At 41.3% G+C, this 18,962-nt stretch overlaps 1 protein-coding gene and 1 long non-coding RNA gene across 3 annotated transcripts in view; one reads left to right on the top strand and one right to left on the bottom strand.

Annotated features, from left to right (window-relative positions):
* LOC135213537 (sodium/glucose cotransporter 1-like) overlaps nt 1-18,962 on the bottom strand; it is a 289,323-nt gene that overhangs the window by 820 nt on the left and 269,541 nt on the right. Inside the window, exon 15 of one of the 2 annotated variants that reach the window (XM_064247468.1) lies at nt 7,259-8,736. The exons of the other annotated variant lie outside the window; for it this stretch is intronic. Coding sequence (XP_064103538.1) covers nt 8,518-8,736 — 219 coding nt within the window. The 3' untranslated portion in view covers nt 7,259-8,517. Of the gene's footprint in view, nt 1-7,258; nt 8,737-18,962 lie in introns of those variants that run through there. 2 annotated transcript variants of the gene reach the window in all.
* LOC135213538 (uncharacterized) lies at nt 4,201-5,003 on the top strand. The gene is made up of 2 exons (XR_010314159.1): nt 4,201-4,387; nt 4,753-5,003. It is a non-coding gene; the product is annotated as an uncharacterized LOC135213538 (long non-coding RNA).

An 18,962-nucleotide genomic window follows, 5' to 3' on the forward strand; every position in this document is an offset into this window, starting at 1 on the left:
TTATAAAGAGATTAGTACCTAGAATCCGACACACCTGGAAGATGAGTAACCTTCCCAAACAAGCATAAACAATGGGTGCAATTAAAAGTTTAAGACAATCATCTCAGATACAAGGACAAGACAATTAAAGGATTATAGGTGACAGCTATTCAGAACTTTGGTAAACAAAACCATATTCACAATACATATTAGACATACATTACAATGAAGATAACTCTAAGGCAACTAATTTTTATTTAAGTCTGTAATTATATCTTTGAGGTCATTCTTAAACATGTTACAAATACAAGGGTCTAAATGAAAAAGGCCACGACTAACATTGAAATTACAATGAAAAGTAAGTTGTATTGAAGCAGATTCTAAAAGTTTTCGTGATAAGACATCTCTTGACCTTGCAATTACTGAACTACCAATCCAATTTATTCAGTGGTTGTTTTCACTTGAATGAATATTGCATTAGATGTTTGCCCAGTTTTTACAGAATATTTATGCTGGCTTAGCCTTATTTCTAGGCCCATGCTAGACTGTCCGAGCTAAAATGAGGGACAATCCATACATGGAATTTTATATACAAGCAGTCCCCGGGTTACGACGCGGGTCCCGTTCTTGAGACTCGTTGTAAGCCGAAAATAGTCGTAAGCCGGAACATCATGAAAAATCCTAAGAAAACCTTACTTTTAATGCTTTGGGTGCACTGAAAACTATGTAAACTTCATTTTTACTGCATTTTTCATCAAAAAAAACTTCAATTATTGATTATTTTGTATTATTGGTGTCATATTTCATCTGCCAGAAGAGTGTTGAAGGCGTCGTAACCCTGGAAATAATGTCTGATGAATATAATTGAGAAGCGCCTTAACCTCGGAACGTCGTAACCTGAACACATTGTAACCCGGGGACTGCCTGTATTATGTTGTTGCTTTCTCTGGGGCCATTTTTTATTAACATTCCTTTTAGTGAGTTATAGGAAAAAACAAAGTTGACATTAAAAGCTTTTAACAATGATTTAATGGTTTCAAATCCGTTAAAATAAGGCAAACTGAGAATGTTCTTAGAATTTTCTTTTTGCATGTTACTTTCACTAACACTTTTTGTGGGCTTTATTGCAACAAATATCTAATGTGTGTGAAGGATAGCATAAATCTTTCCTTATTATTCTTATGTATTCAATTTCTTGATCCAAATATTGGGGACTGACAATTGGTCGGTTTCCTATAAATACTGAATTGACATTGAAATGGTTCTCTATGTATCAAAACATCTAAAGGGAGGCAATTGTCTTTTTTCTAATTGTAGAGTAAACTTAATCGATGGTACCTGGTTATTTAATTTAGAGAGTAAATCATTTACATCAATACCAACAGGCAGAACAGCTAAAATATAATAAACATAACGATACCACTGTACTGGAATATAAATGATATTAGGTAAGTAGCATTTTGCAAAGAATTCCATGTACAAGTTTGAGAGTAGTGGTGATAAAGGATTTTCCATTGCCATGCCAAATATTTGTTGATAAAATTCACCATTGAATATAAACTTACAATCAAATGCACAAACTCGTGAGTGAAATAACGTGACTTGTAGGTAGAGGTAATTCATGCTGACTTAGTTCATTACTACGATATTCTAAAATAGAGTCTATAGGGACTTTAGTAAAAAGAGAACATGCATCAAAACTAACGAATCTATCAGTAGGGCAAAGATGTACTTATTACTTACCCATCATAAGTCTCTGCTTCCTGTATTAAAAGGGCATTTTGATCTACAAGTACAGTTTAGCACTTTTTACCATGATGTAATTCATGGCATATATCTTTTTTTATGGATTTATCACGTTCCTAACTTTCGTGATTCAGTTATACATAAAACTCTATGTAACGGCTAATATAAAACGGTGCAAAAATTACAACAAACCGACAAAAGAATTTCTGAGATGTGTCACTGATGCTTTTTAGTGCAAGAAGAAAGAAATTCGCGCATGTGCACCAGGGTAATGCTTGTAAACAAAACGACAGCTTGATCCGTGAACTCCCAGCATCCCTCAAGGCGTGTGATTTAAAATTTTTTTGCAAACTAGGCCTATAACTATTTTTCCGCAAATATTTAAAAAAACTTTTTGTAGTCGACATATCGTATGTCAGTTAAGCACCCGACAGACAATTTTAGTTGACGTATAATACGTCCACTAGGTGTTTAAGGGTTAATTAGCTCAGTGGTCTAGTTAAACTGAGATGTACTTATTACTTACCCATCATAAGTCTGCTTCCTGTATTAAAAGGGCATTTTGATGTACAAGTACAGTTTAGCACTTTTTACCATGATGTAATTCATTTTACAGCTACTATTTTCTTTCATACTGCTTTTTCACCTCTGGCTTCATAATCCAGTGTGTTCCCAAAATAACACAAGTACACTATAGTAATACCCCAAACTTATGCAATTCGATTTGTGCGAAATCACTAGAGTAAACTTTTCATGGGAACCTAACTGATTATCATACACGAGTTCTTCACAATAGCATGAAATTTGCGAATCCTCCAAGTGTTAGTTTAATTTATTCAAGTGTTAGTTTAATTTATTATGATGTAAATTTTTAAGTTTTAAAGCTTTTCTCTATAAAATCCTTATTAAAAATTAAAAATGTATTATTTTCATTTTTGTACATGCATAAATATGATACAAAGGTGATTACAGCACCTGCAGTTAGTGTATATAGTACGTAGTTTTACAAGATGCAATATCCATTCACAAAGTTACTGCACTTTTAAAAAATGATATCCCCCCAGAAACTGTTAAATTTCTGAAGTACGCACTAGTATACTACAGTTAGTATAAGTTTTCATGCTTTTTAAGTGTAAAATCAGTATGGAGATTTTGTGTATTCTATTTATATTTTTTAAAATAATATAAAAGCATTAGTATGTAATTCACAGTGTTTGCTACCATAAGATCTCCATGATCATCAACTAATAAAACATATCAGAGACAAAACAAAGTTGTCATTCTGTGAAAATTACTTTCTTAACCTCGGAGAAAAGTACCTGTACAATCTGTTTGTATGTGTTACGTAATTACAGCCCATACAGTTAATATACTTTCAGAAGATGTGATCCCATTCGCACTTTTTAAAAAGATACCCCTCCAGAGTTTTACCTCACATGACATTCTCTCTCTCTCTCTCTCTCTCTCTACTCTCTCTCTCCTCTCTTCTCTCTCCTCTCTCTCTCGACTCTCATCTCTCTCTCTCTCATAGTTAGCCCTCACACTAGTTCATGATTTTAGATTGATTGAATTTTACCTTCACCCTCTGCAAATATTACGTATGTACATACATTTTTTCTTTATTTTATTGAATTGTGTACCTTAGTGATGACTAACTTATGCAGTTTACCTAGTGACGCAAAGAAAACTTCTTTTACTCTGAGGGAAAAAGAAAATGGCATCCCATGAATTAGTATATGTACGAAAATGGATTCGTTTGTGTGTAGTAGTTACTGTAACTATTTTTACGCCAACCAGTTATTTCTTTTTTAAGGGTAATGTATTAAACTAACTTTTGAATCAAATTACAGTAACTTCAATTTCATTTACAAGTTAGCTTAATACTTAGGGAGCATGATTAGGGTCATATTTAGTGTTCAAACTGTAGAAGCAAGCATTTATTAGCATTTTTAGAGACTGTGCCAAACTTATGCGAAACTTCTCCTTGCGTTTGAGGTATTTCTGTACTACTTCTTGAGACCTGTCCATCTGTCACATTCTCTTCTCCCCCTCTTTCCCCATTTCCTCTAGTATACATAGGAGTTTTGGAAATATTACTGTATACATATTGTGGAATCCTAAGTGCCTCTTGTGTGCTGTAAGTTACCTTTGGTACGCCTTTCCTACAATCGCAGTCACATATCTGACTGTGCTTATTATTTTACTTCCTTTAGTTTTTACCATAAGCTTTATTTTTTTTAAGTTATTGTTATAGTTTTTAAAACTCTAATACTTCAAGCAGTTTTCTGTATTCCAAATTGAAATTATTTTTGCCCAGTTTAACAAGTTTTTAAATGTCATTGCAGGATTGCCATAATCAGGATTTTAAACATCGTCGTTATCATGGATTATCCTAGTGCTATATAACAGTTTGTGTTATGGTAGTAGTTATTTTATGAATCACTTAGTATAAACCCTTGTGTATGGATGCATCTAGTAAAAAGTTACTCTTTTCCAGATTTATCAATATTCAAAAAAGGCAGAGGTTTTTGAAACTTTCCAGTTTATTGAGGCCTATGGTATAGTGGATCAGGCCAGCTTTACCATTGATAGTACTCTGTATTTATTGTTACTCTCAGAGATATCCAGAGCACTCTATGTTTATGAGTACATCCCAATTGAGGTAAGTTGAAAAATAACTAATGTCTTACATACACTTATTTCCTCTTCTATTAGATTTTATGCTTGCATCTTAAAATGTTGCTTACTTTTCTTATTCAGGGTTCTTTACAAAGGTATTTTCAGATTTGTGTGATTTGAGAGAATAGCGGGATTCTTTGTTACAAGAAATTAAGTTAAACTTTATTAGTAATTTATAAGCATATCTTTGCCTGTACGTATGATGAATAAGTTCTTCAAAGTCATTTATGCTCTACCATTAATTTATTCTCTGTTGTTTTCAATGTAATAAAAGAGCAAGTATGGTAGCTTAGTTTTTCATGATCATTAATATTTATTATTGTAGTTTATATATTTTTTAACCAACAGGGATTTCGTCTGTACCAGGAGGTACCAATTGAAGATGGTGTGAGTCTGGAAGTAATTGATATAAAAGATAAGAAGTTTATTGTAATATCAACAAAATCCCTGGATGGTTTAATTACGCTTGCTGTAAAAACAAAGGGACTTGACCCTAAAAGGCTTAGTTACCCATAGTAATATTGCACTACTTTAGTAATTTTAAAATTGTATAATATGCAAAGTATTTTTTTTATTCTTAATATATTTAATTTTACTTTCATTGTTTATTTATAACCTTAACTGATTCATAAAATTTCAGAGTTTAGTTTTTGTAGGATTTTAATTTTGTTTCTAGAAAGTCTTGCATGGTAATAAATATTGAAATATCTCCATAGTTGACTGAAGAGATCAACACACTTCCTTGAACATGTAATGATATATTTTGTATCAGTTAAAAAAAAAAAAAAAGTTTTTATAGAGTGAAGTTTGTTATTTTATGAGTAGTAGTAGTATCTTGATTAAAGTATCATTAGAATGCAACTATATGTATATGAGAATAGAGATTTGGAGAGGGAAAATGGTAGTACGTCTTATGCGTTGAGAAGTCAAATCTGACATGTACACTTTAAATCTGGTATATAGGTTTTGATTACCAAATAGGACTGATGCAAGCATTTAATAATTATTTTTGTCTGAATAAAATTCATATATTCTATTGCAATGCTGTTAGTGAATGGCCTTCAGTGCCCCGGCACCATACTATACTGCCCAAATGTTACATACATTTATTCATATCATCCGAAATCCATCCTAAACCAACTTTTTTTTTATTAACGTTTGTTGTATCTACATTTTGGTCTTATACATAGTTTAAAAATCATATTGGATTATGATCAGTAGAAAAAATATCTGTAATGATTTTTTTCACTTTAGACAGAATTCTCTGTTCCCTATGTTTCTGCCCTAGTATATATATGGTAGGTATGTTTTATATTCTGTAGTGCTCAGTTTAATTTGATTGTGATATTTGTGTACATACATTTAGTATTCACATTTTATTTCAATGTTAAGCCTTTATTTTGATTATCATAGGTTAGAATTTCTTTTGTAATGAAATTACTGACGGAGCTATTAATCGTGAACTACTGGGTGGAGAAAAAAAGAGACATTTGATCCATTATGGAGCCTCAACCTGTATGACCTATTGAGTGTCAAGGTAAATATTTCCAGCAAAGCTGAAATTATAAATGAGCACAATTGTCCTTGACGAAGTGTCTTCTCTTCCCTCACTCTTCGTTGTTGTAAGCTGTATTGCAGTTTCTCTGTCGTCTTTCCTACCTTTCAAGAGATGTTGGAAGAATACATAGTGACTGGGGGGGGAGATGAATCACCACTGGAGCGACAGCCAACGAGCCAAGTTCTGCCAAGCAATTTCGGTTTGGGTGTGTGTGCTTCTTTGCTGTTTGTCATGTCATAGCTTCAAGAGCTGCTTCATCCCCCCCCACCTTACGACATCGGATTTGCAGAAGTCAAGCTTTCTCCTTCGCCTATTGCTGTAGTCCACAACTGTATCTTCCCAGACGTTCCTCCCCATCTGTGTATCTGCCGTCAGTGTTGCTCTTGTCCAGATTGTCTTCTTTCCCCTTCCTTCTGTTGTCCTTTGGAACACAAACGAGTGGATCTTCAGTGCCAGAGTAGTTCTTAGTGTACATACTTGGACTTCTCTTCCTTCCTTCGAGAACAGTTTCTGGTTCTGGTTGCTGTTTTCAACAATGCTGCCACATTTTTCTGGATGTCTTTAGATTTGCTCTCCAAGGAAGAGAGAGGCCTTGGGTAGGCAGATGTAGCCTTGCCTTTGGCAAAATGTTGCACGACTATGACTTGTTTGACGTTGCTGCAGTTTACCGAACGTCCTAAGTTTAAAATTCACTCTCCAAAGTAGATGATGCTCAATCATGCAGATGTTGTAGTGCTGTGTCCTTTCTACAATTGTTGTCTTTTTATTGTTTTAGCTGTTTTCTTCCCTTGCCTGTCTATGGACATAGACTTGGAGATTCTTCTACTTAGCCTGAGTGTGTGTCAAGTTTATGGATGTTTCTTTATTCCTTCACATAAATGGCCAACCTCTAGCCACCCCTCATTCTGCTTCTTGGGCCAAAAGGTAAAGTGAAAATGTACCAACTGGATAGCGGGAAACCTCCCTTACCATTGGTAGCCTACTACCAATATCCACCTTGTTTTTTGTTAAAATGGCAGTCACCAGCTTGTGATGAAAGTAAAATCCTCTATGTAAAGACCTCAGGTTTGTATGTTAGGAAAAATACAAGTTACATAACATTTGTTATTTTTCAGTTACTTTTCTCAATGGTGGGGGAGACTTCAAAACCATTCAAATAGTACTGTGCAAGATGGAGCTTCAAACCATGTACCTTTCTTAACATTGAAGTTCTGTCTCCCCCTATGATTGATCTTTATTTTTCTCTTAAAATGGGAAATCACATCAAGTGTGAAAGGTAACTTCCAATAGACAAACTATGAAGGATACCTTTAATTCTAGAGTTTTGTACAAAAACAGCTTCTACCAGAAATGCCTGGGTTCAGTTACATGTGCAACATAAACCTTACACCACTGGCTTGAGTTACAGTGAGCAATGACAAAAAAGATTCCAAAGTTTTGCAAGGAAGATAACCTAACATCTAACATTTAAGAATATAAACTAAAAAGAGTTTGCTTATAATTCAGGACACCACTGGCTTGAGTTACAAAGTTTTGCAAGGAAGATAACCTAACATTTAACATTTAGGGATATAAACTAAAAAAGTTTGTTTATAATTCAATACTATCAACTTAAAAACTGGTCATGGACAATTATGAAGCTGAAGTCTTGGCCCACTGGACAGTTAGTACGCAGTATCCTGTTAAGGCACTAGTCAGCATTGCATGTGTAAATAAGCTCCATGATCACATGGCTGTTTTTCACTGAGGTACCCCTAGTCACACCACCAGTTAACTATGCCACTGCATTAAGTGTCTTTGATATCAAAACTTATGTAGCTGGTATAGTCATACCATCTTGGGGGAGGGGGGGGAATAGAGACTGGAACTTGTAGTACATATCAATATAACTAATGCACTGTATGATCATTTCACTGAATCACATTACATAAAGAAATTTTAACATGGTGTCATTATGGGTTATACTTTTTTTACTTAAGATTGAAAACCGACTGCACTGTATGATCATTTCACTGAATCACACTACATAAAGAAATGTTAACATGCTGTCATTATGGGTTATACTTTTTTACTTAAGATTGAAAACCTACTAACTTCAATCGTAATTAATTATTTTTTGTCCAGGGACATGTATAATTCAGACCTTAAGTTTAGAACATGGCTAATTAAAGCCTTTTAAGTCTATAAAATTCCAATAATGCAATGCTTGAATGAACCAGTGAGTTCTCCATGAAACATTACAGTTTGTGGTAGTATATGTTATGACTTTACAACAATTTTCAAATCACTGGTGTTATGGATGTGACATAAACAGAACTTAAATTTCCATAGACAAATATCAAATACATTTTAGATCATATGCCTACAACAACCTCTTATTGTTTCCTCATTATTTTTAACATCAAAAGGTAATATCAAATAGTTCATTATGTTTGACTGAGAGGAGTCTTGCAAAGCAAGGTGAATGGCAAGCACATGGAAAAAGGAAAGCTGCAAAATATGCAGGTTTCAATTTGACTTGAAACTTAGTCCTTGGAACAGGATGTACAGTATTTTCACAAGAGGATATTTGCATATCCAAGCTCTCTCAATTTGTCTTGCTGAAGTTGGTGAACTTCCTCTTCTGTAAAAGGGTTGATGGAGAAAAATGTAAAGAGAACCCCGGCAAGAATGAGGATGGAAACCAAAATGGTGTTGAGTACAATCTTCTCCCAGTGCTTCTGATGCAAGTTGGTGATTTCAACCAGATGAGCATTCATGGCATTTACCTGCTCCTGTCATTTGTAATAAAACAAAATTATTGACAAGTTCTTAGGTGACAGATTAAAAACAAATGAGCAACTATGTAGTATAGTAAAGGTGACAACAGTGGGAAGGTTTTCCATGATAGAGTGGGGGGAGAAATAAGGAATGCATAAATGGTTAATGAGTGTCACAACAAAATTACAGTACTATGGTTAATGACAAAGCTTGGTTTTATAATAAAGAAACACATCAATTATAGTTACCCTTATTCAGTGTCAAATCTCTCCAGACATTTATCTAATGTTCTGAAGACAGGAGAACCACAAAGAGAAATTACTGCTCTGCCCCAACAATAGCTAGAAACTACCTAACACATTTTTTTTTCCAATATGTTATACAAACCATCGGTCCTTAAAGGAATCTTTCAGCGCCAGCTGAAACTTGATCGTGAGATTCTATAACAAGGTAGTTAGGCAGTAACTGCGTGTCTAATTGTCAGGAGTCCCACCCGATTGGACGTAAACATTCCACTTTGCTTCCAACTGCCATAGTGTGCAGACATTCTAATTCTGCCGGCGTCTTTTGGCGACTGATATGTCGTCGTCTTTCCCTCCTCCACATAAACTCCCCCATCTCACTCTTTCCCCTTCGGGGGACATGTCTCTCCACCTCTTCACTTGAGCTGTCGAGTGCAGTTAGGAGGGAGGTATGCTGACCTGGAGGTGTACTCAGGAACTTCTGTCTGCTCAGTGGGGAATCCTTCCCCCTCTGGGTGAACGGGAACTCCCCTCATTAACCCGACTTTTGCTGCTTCTTCAGGTTTGTCTGCCTCCATGGGTGGGGATCTGCAGCAGGTATGGTGAATACTGAATCTACCTGGCACCTCTACTATAAGGGGACTGCTTCACCACCTCGCAGCAGTCCCAGTAACACGTGGTTGAGTTGAGGACGACAACAATGCTCTTGACACCTGGGTATGCAGCATCACCACACCTGGTATATACCCAGCATGTTACCTTGGTAACACCCACTGCTGTGGTGCAAGCACCAGTGCCGACATAGAAGGTGGATTATTTCCCAACTCCTCCTCCAGGCTTCAAGTGCCACAAGAGCTCGCCCCTAGACAGCCTTCCTGTCGCTGTACCTGTTGCCCGTGGAAGTGCTGCTGCTCCGTCAGGTCCTCCTTCCCAGGTCGCGCTGGAGCCTGCTGCTTCGGCAGCCACTGCAGCCCCATCCTGGGTGGGAGATCTTTCTGCTGTCCTGAGGAAGTCCAAGAAGAAGAGGAAGGTGTGTTGTCTTCTGCCACCTCCTCCACTTCTCCCAAAGCTCCCCAGCCAAAGAAGGTGGTCCCCCCCCCCCCCCTCAAGAAGTCTTCGCTCAGAGACTTCTAAGGGCCTGTCTCATCATCCCGGTGAGACAAGTGTGCCTTCCTCTGGTCTTCCCATTCCTTCGGGAACGGGAACCGCCTGTCCTTCCTCAGGGAAGAGAAAAGTGGGGGCCCTAGAGGTACCAGCTGCTGCTGGTACCTCTGCTCCTGGTTCTAGAGGTTCCACCTCTGTAGCCAGAACCATCTTGGGTGCTCAACAGCAAGTGTCTCCGAGTGTACCGTGCAACCAGAGTTCAGGCCGCTGGGCAGGCTCACCACCAGGACTCCGGCACAGGCCGGAAGGATGGTAAGGTTGCCCAAGTGACTCTCGCCTAACTGGTGATCATTCTCGCAACGATCGTCCAGTACCCAGGGTTGACGTAAGGGTCCCATCAGACCGTACATGAGGAGAGACTGGGAGGAGGTCCCCCTAGTCCCCGGAAGCAGCTTTGGCTGCTTCTGGGACTGTGACGCGTCGAGAGGATGGTGCTCAGTTTCACCACATTAGTGGACACTACCCGTCACCCGACTGTCGATCACACCAGTGTGATCAGACGGTCCAGGCTGTTGTTAGCGGTTCCCCTGATGCGAGAGATCGATGCTACCATCCTCAGACCAGCGCTCCTCCACAGGGAGATTGCTGGTCTAGACCTGCAGATCGGTCATCACTGCGGGTTGGTGATCACCTGCAGCCCTATCCGTCCACCGGTTCTGCCGGTAGACAGAGTGGGAGCGTCAGATCTGCCTCACCTGTCCCTTCAACCTCCTCGGGATACACTGGGAGGAGCTAGGCAACTAGGGGGTACTGTGAGGAGTGCGCTTCTCTCGGTCCAGCCACAAGAGCGTATGTGCCCGGTTCGGTCTCAGGACCCGAGAGGTCATACGCTCAAGTGGTTAGAGGAGATCATGGGGGACTGATGAGGTTCTTCCTTCCGAAGGAAGAATGTCTCTGGAGGAGTTCAGCCTGGATGTACCTGTCGGTCCGTTGCCTCAGAATGTAGTCACCTCCTAGATACAGAGGTCTTTTGCAGAGGGCATCGCGCTAATCCATCGGCACAATGACCTCAGGGAAGGATCGATTGTTGCCTCCTTTGACTGTCCATCAAGGTTAGAGTCGTTCTGGGGTCTAAAAAGGGAACCCAGAGCGTCCGAAGAGCTTCCTTGCTCCTCCTTGGCTGATGGTGTGCTGGACCAGGTAAACTCTTATCTCAGGACAAGAAGCTTCACTTAGGTCCAGCAGGTCAGTCAAGTTGCTTCCCCCTCCTCTGCCTCATCAGCGGCACTTTTATGTGCTTTCGTCTGACCCTTTGCTGACCAAACAGGTTGACCCGGAGTTGGCTCGTCGAACTCCGGGCTTGCCTCTTCAACATCTGCTGTCAGAGAACCTCTGGTTCACACAGAAAGAGGCAATGGCCCTGGAGTCTATCGCTATGGCAGCCTTACAGGCCGTCTCCTAGCTGGATCTGTGGTCCCTCACAGTATCCAGGGTCGCAGCTTCTTCGGGACCTATAGCTCCTGGGGAAGACTCGGCCTTCGGGAGACTTTGTCAGTCTGGAGGTAGGGCTATCTCCTACCTGGCCCACGAGACTGCTAACCTGTGGGCCAACCTGTTGCTGAGGAGGAGGGACGCTCTCCTGAATTGGGTAACCAGGGTGGCTGGTCATGAGTTGGCAATGGGTCTCAGGAAAGGACCTTTCCTGGGTTCCTCCTCTCTCTTCCCTAGAGAGATGGTGGATGCTGTGGTGGAGAAACGGAGAGCTGAAGATAGTGACCGTTTGGTACACCTGGCAGTTACAAAGACTTCTGGGCAGTCTCATTCAACTGCGGCTAAGTCTTGGAGCTTAGCTAGCGCTTCCTCTGCCCCTAAGACTTCGGTACCATTGAAAGATGCGTGTGGAAAAACCCAGCTTTCCTCTTTTGCTTTGTGAGGTGAGAGTCAGCCCCCCTCTCAGCCCTCCTCCTTTTGCAGGAAGGGGGATAAGCAAAAGGGGAAACATTAGGGACAGCGTTCCCCCTCACCTGCTGCCGAAAGTGGGGGGGTGCTTGGCGAGCCATTGGGTAACATGGCAGTGTTATGGAGCCGAGACCTGGGTAGTAGGTGTCCTTCAGAAGGGATATCATCTTTCCTTTAAGTCAAGGCCACCCCTCACTTCCCACCTGGTCCATATCAGACATAAGTTCCCGGTTCTGCCAGGGACGTGGCACTCAGGGAAGAAGTGCAGACGATGCTGAGCTAGGGAGCTGTAGAAATCATGCAAGAACTGTCACTGGGGTTCTACAGCCAATTTTTCCTGGTGGAGAAGTCTACAGGGGTCTGGAGACTGGTAATAGATCTCTCTTCTCTGAACAGATTCGTTTGCCAGACTAGGTTCATGATGGAAATGGCACGCTCCATGTTCTATTCTATCAGGGAGAACGATTTCATGCTTTCGGTGGACTTGAAGGATGCATATTTTCAAATACCCATCCATCAGTCCTCCAGGAAGTATGTTCCCTTTATCCTCGACGGGGCAGTTCCAATTCAGGGCACTTTGCTTTGGACTCTCCATTACCCCTCAGGTGTTCACGCGAGTGTTCGCTCTGGTGTCGGCTTGGACCCATTTGGTCAGGATACGTCTTTTGAGGTATCTCAACGATTTGCCAGTCCTGCTGCAGGACAGAGATCACCTTCTCGACTTCTGTTGTGATCTAGGGATCGTGATAAATTTTGAGAAGTCTGATCTTGAGACCAAGCAGAGGATGAAGTACCTGGGCATGCTGATCGATGCGGTAGCAGCACAAGTCTCCCCCGCACTCGTGGATCAGCAGGTTCAGGGAGGCAGCTCGTCAGTTTCTGTCATGACAGGAACAGCCAGCTCAGCTTTGGCAGGTCGTGATCGGTCACCTGTCGTCGTTAGAGAAGCTAGTCCCTCACGGGCGTCTTCACGTCGAGACTGAAGGAGTGTTGGTCACAGGTAAGGGATCCTTCCTGGTTCCTCTCGTGGAGGAAGTAAGGGAGGACTTAGTCTGGTGGCTGGAGGACAGGAACCTCTTAAGGGGGCCGGCCGGCTAATGCCGTTTTTTAACGACAGGACTTTGACATTCATACCACTTAATAAGGTGACTTGGGACATCTCCAAACCGCATATGATTTTTGCCTCTGACCTTCGGTTTTGTGACGCCAGGGCAATTTATCCCGAAAATAACCATTTTTCAAATTCTATCTCCTCCTTTGATATTTAATTTTAAGACCTGGGATTACTACCATATATAGACCTGATGTAGACCTCCAATCAAATGGAGAGATTTTTTCTAAAAGTCATGTTTTTGCTAGATATGAATTTTTCAATATGGTAAAAAAATAAACCCTATAAATCACGAGAAAAAAATTTATAAAAAAAAGACGAAACAAAAATTGGAAAAAAGGGCTCTATTTGATTATTCTATAATGTCTTTCTGAGTTATATACCAAATTCCAATGTTATAGCTTTAAAACTAAGTGAGGAGATAGATTTTGAAGGTCAATAAGTATAGTTTTGAGATACGGGCGTTCAAAGTTTTCCTTCGTATTTCTATAAAGACAATGTTAATAAATAATGATTATTATGAATGTATATTTCTTTTTTGTGTATTAATAAACCAATACTATTTTATGTATCATAATTTAATCATAAATGATGATCCCTTTGCTCATATATCGTAGCCTGGGGCAGTGCTTGAGGCAAGATGGGGCACTCCTTCCTACGTAACCCCCTCTCTCCCCTTCACTAACTCGGCTTACTACAGCGAATTTTCTTCTGTATGTTAGCGAGATGTTTTCCTTGTATTTTCCTCTTTGGCATGATGACATTCTTGCCAAAACAAAGATAAACAAACGTAAATGCAAGAGAATGTCAGAGGTGAGACTCGAAGGTGTACTCTCTTTTTACAAAGACAATTTGATAAATCATGATTATTATGAATTTCATATTCCATTTTGGGTATTAAAAAACCAAAACTATGTTATTTATCATAAATGAAGATCTCTTTGCTCAAAGATCGTAGCCTTGGGCACAGTGTGACGTGTGCTCTCAGGCAAGAAGGGGGCGTTACTAAGCAACCCTCCCCTCTCTCTCCACTAACTACGCGTATATTATGATATTCTGTAATAATACTTGAGCGATTTTTCTTTATATGTTAGCGAGATGTTTTCCTTGTCTTTTCCTCATTGGCATGATGAACTTCTTGCCGAAACACATAAACATATGTAAAAGCAAGCGAATCTCACGAGGTGAAACTCGAACGTGTAATCTACTTGAAGTCTATGGTACAACTGATTCATGATTGAACCAGATACTCGCTTATGCGAGCCACGGAATCTCTACAGATGCCATTTTTCACAATTTCTTTGCCAATAATTATCAAAATTTACAATAACAGAAGAATTATTGCATTTTCTTGTATGGGTGAATGTTTTAGGCTTATTGAGTTATGTTTAATTACCCTGTAACTACGAAAGTAAGAGGAATTTTGACGAAATATTTCTTATACGTATTCTCAATTGCCACATAAAGCTCCATGAATTTTTTCATGACTGCATTTTTCGCCCTATACCACCATATGTATAGGGGTTCCGGCCGGCCCCCTTAATAAGAGTGCAGTTGCGCACTCCCCCTCCGGAGATGCTTCTGTTCTCTGATGCATTGACCGAAGGTTGGGGCGCGCACCTGGAGGAGTTGCTGGTTTCAGGTGTGTGGAATCTACATGACAAGAACCTTCACATCAACGTCCTGGAACTCATGGCAGCGTTCCTCGCTCTCCTATAATTCTGGGAATGGTTGTTGGGACACTCTGGTGTTGATGAGCGACAACACCATGGTAGTGGCGTAGGTCACAAATGGGGGCCTATTGTCCTTCCCTTTGCATCAGTTGATGGTGCAGGTGCACGAGTGGGCAGTGGCTCACTCAGTAAAGCTGTCAGCCAGGTACATTCCAGGCAAGAGTAATGTAGTGGCATACAAGCTCAGCTGTCAGAATCAGGTGATTGGAACCGAATGGTCTCTACACCCAGATGTGACGGAAAGGCTGTTCGACCAGTGGGGGCATCCAGTGGTGGATCTGTTTGCCACCCGGCACAACAGAAAACTCCCGGCTTAATTCTCAGTTGTGCCGGACCCATGGGCAGCTGCAGAGGACGCGTTCCAACACCCGTGGGACAACCTAAAAGTTTACGCCTTACCCCCTGTTCTTTCTTGATTCGCAAGGTGATCAGCAGGGCGCTGGTCACCAGCAACCTTCGGATGATTCTGGTGGAACCCAAATGGCCTCAGGCTGTTTGGTATCCGGACCTGCTGGCTCTTCTCTCGGAGGCACCACAGAAGATTCCCTCATGGCACAACCTGCTGTGTCAACCACATGTGGGAGAGTACCACCAGGCAGTACATTCCGTGTCTTCACGGCTGGCGGTTATCCACCATCTCTTGCGAGCAAGAAGCTTTTCTCGCTGAGCAGCAACAGAGATGGCAGGATATCTCAGTCCTCTGCAGAAGTATACCAGGGAAATTGTTCTGTCTTCTGTGGTTGGTGTCGTAGCTGATTTCCTAGTCTTTCTAAGCTGAGAGAAGCTCCTCTCTGTCTCTGCAGTTAAAGGATATAGAGCTGCTTTGGCTTTAGTCCTTAAGCTGCAAGGGGTGGATATTTCCTCTTCCATAGAAATATCCCTCCTTATGAGGAGCTTCGAGAGGTTTTACCCACCCAGAGAACTCGGGCCCCCTGAGTGGGACGTGACTATTGTCTTAAGGAGTTTGACTCGTAGACTCTACGAGCCTCCCCGGGAATCATCAGACAGGGGTCTGACCCTCAAGACAGTCTTTCTGCTGGCCCTGGCATCTGCAAAGAGAGTAGGGGAACTTAATGGTCTCTCGTTTAATGTTAGACACTCGAGGAGATGGGGATTGGTTACGCTCGATTTTGTCCCGGATTTCGTAGCGATTTACGATCCCCTCCCTAGAGGACTTAACTGGTAACATTGCGGAAGAGATGCTATTTTGTCCTCTTAGAGTGCTAAGGCGCTATCTGAAGAGAACTCTCCATCTCAGGCCTGAGTGTCGATGCTTCTTCATTAGCACTGGGGTAACCAAGAAAGAAGTGTCCAAGAACACTATTTCTTTCTGGCTTCATGAGGTGATCAGGAAAGCATACGACTCCGAAAGGAGTTTCGACACCAGTACCTTTCGCCCGAGAACCCACGAAGTTAGAGGTATTGGTCCTACCCATGCGTTCCGCAAGAACTTGTCGGTTACACAGGTGCTGAAGGCATTGGTGTGGGCCAACCAGACCACCTTCACCTCTTTCTACCTTCGGGATATTGCCCACAGGTCCTTGGACACTTTTTCTTTGGGACCCGTGGTGGCTGCTCAACAAGTTGTGTAGCTTACCCAGCTCCTCTTAACGGGACAAGGTTGCATCTCGTCCTTGTGGTAGCAGTATGAATGGAGAGCAAATGAGTGTGTGACTGGCTTCTCTTCCTTCTTCCTTTCTTCTCTCTTCCTGCAGGCAGAGAATGTCGGTCATCACATGCTGGAGAGGGTGATGATGGAGGTAAGCTATGTGACTGAGCTCCATTTTATCTCTTTCATTAGGGATAGAAGCAGGCATCCGTCCCTTCCCTAACAAGGGAGGAAGTGGACAGCAGTAAGAGACAAACCCAATGCTTTGTATTTGGCCTTTTACTTACAACTATAAGTTCTTGCTTGCTATTCATAAGAGGTACGCATGCCTCCCTCTTATGAATTGGTCCAGAGGTCTGCCCATTGGTCTTGCAGTGATCTCACTCAGATCATTTGGACAGAGGCAAGGATCCCCCCCTTACTCTTACGACCAGGGAGGGAACCTTGGTTGGGCTAACACCTGTCTGTTCACAAGACTCAGATTCCTCCCACCAATCAGTGAGTCTTCCTTATGTAAAGGACCGATGGTTTGTATAACGTGTAGAAACAAATCACAATTTTTAAAAGTAAATTGTATTTTTCCTAACTACACAAACCTGAGGTCCCTTACATATAGGCCTACCTCATGCCACCTTCAATCTGTTCCTGGGCCTAAAGCAAAGAGGAATGTTTACGTCCAGTCGGGCGGGACTCCCGACTATCAGACAAGCAGTTACTGCCTAACTACCCTGTTAAAGAATCTTACGTCCGAGTTCCACCTGGCACTGAAAGTAATTCCTTATGTAAAGGGCCTCAGGTGTGTATAGTTAAGAAAAATACAATTTACTTTCAAAAATTGTGATTGTGTCTTGAGTTGTGGTAACTTGAGTAATCTAGGCAACTTTCCTCAATAGGTGGGTTTACTCTCTTCAGGTTTGTGTTATCTGACCTAATTATTTTCTCCATGGGGGTAAGGTCGTCAGTGCACGGCATTACAGGCAGTCCCTGGTTTACGAAAATCGTTGTAAACTGGAACATTGTCGAAAATCATCAAAAATCCTAAGAAAACCTTACTTTTAATTCTTTGGGTGTTTTAGAAACCATGTTAACTGCATTTTTATTGCATTTTTCATTAAAAAACTTCAAATATTGATTATTTTGCCTTTTTAGAGTCATATTTCTCCCGTCAAATCAGCTTCGTAAACCTGGAAATTATTTCTGATGAATATAATCGAAAAGCATCATAACCTTGGAAAGTTGTACGCCAAAACCGCCGTAATGTGGGGACTGCCTGTACTAAAGGTTCTTTGGTAGGTCCCTTCAGCCCCTAGCTGCAACCTCTTTCATTCCTATTACTTTATCTCCATTCATATCTTTCTTCCATTGTGCTTCCCACCCTCTCCTAACAATTATTTAATGGTGCAACTGTGAGGATTTCCTCCTGTTACACCTTTCAAACCTACTTACCTCTCAATTTCCTTTCCAGCACTGAATGACCTCATAGGTCCCAGTGCTCAGCCTTAGGCCATTAACTCTGTATTGTATTCCAACTCTTATTTTCATATTTTCATACAATCAACTTACCTGTCAGATATATACATAGCTAAGACTCCGTCGTCCCCGACAGAAATTCAAATTTCGCGCCACTCGCTACAGGTAGGTCAGGTGATCTACCGGCCTGCCCTGGGCGGCAGGACTAGGAACCATCCCCGTTTTCTATCATATTTTCTCTGTCGCCGGTGGTATCAACATTGTTGCTATTACCTCCTGACTTAGATTCATATTTCATCCTTTGATCATCGTTTCTCGGCTTTTTGGTGACGTATCTGGATCGTGTTTTTGGCATTCGCTACTGTGGACTGTTTTTGGAATTGCTTTTTGGATTTTTCTCAGTATGTCTGATTCAAATGTGAGTGTGAGAATGTGTGTGAATGTAGGCTGCAGGGTGAGGATACCGAAAGCTTCGGTTGATCCTCACACTGTATGCCGTAAATGTAGGGGGTTTCAGTGTTCTGCTAATAATACTTGTAATGAATGCGAGGGATTAAATGCAGAAGAGTGGAAGACTTTGACTTCTTATTTGAAGAAGTTAGAGAGGGATAGGGTTAGACGTCTGAAAGGTGTGAGTTCAAGGCCTATTGAGCCTTTTACTGATAATTCTAATCCTACTGATTTAGATTCTCCCTATGTATCTCATTCACAAAGTGTACTTTCGGAATCGGCCTCGGAAATCGCCAATCTGAAAGCTACGATTAGAGACATGAAGTCCAAGATGGCGGACTTACAAGGTAAGGCTAGTGAAAGTGAGCATTACAGTGAAGTGAGTTCTCCCAGTGTTGTGGAGGGGGCGTTTGATCGTCCCTGCGACGCTCCCAGGCCTAGACCTCTTCCAAGCTCCCATGCCCAGAGGAGAAGGAAAGTCGAAAGCCTTAAGGAGGTCGTGGGGAATCCCCAACGGTCAGACGTCCCTTCAGATAGCTCTGTTTCGTGGCAGGCTGCTCAA

The sequence above is a fragment of the Macrobrachium nipponense genome, chromosome 43 (genome assembly GCF_015104395.2).
Source record: "Macrobrachium nipponense isolate FS-2020 chromosome 43, ASM1510439v2, whole genome shotgun sequence".
NCBI classification, from domain to species: Eukaryota; Metazoa; Arthropoda; class Malacostraca; order Decapoda; family Palaemonidae; genus Macrobrachium; species Macrobrachium nipponense.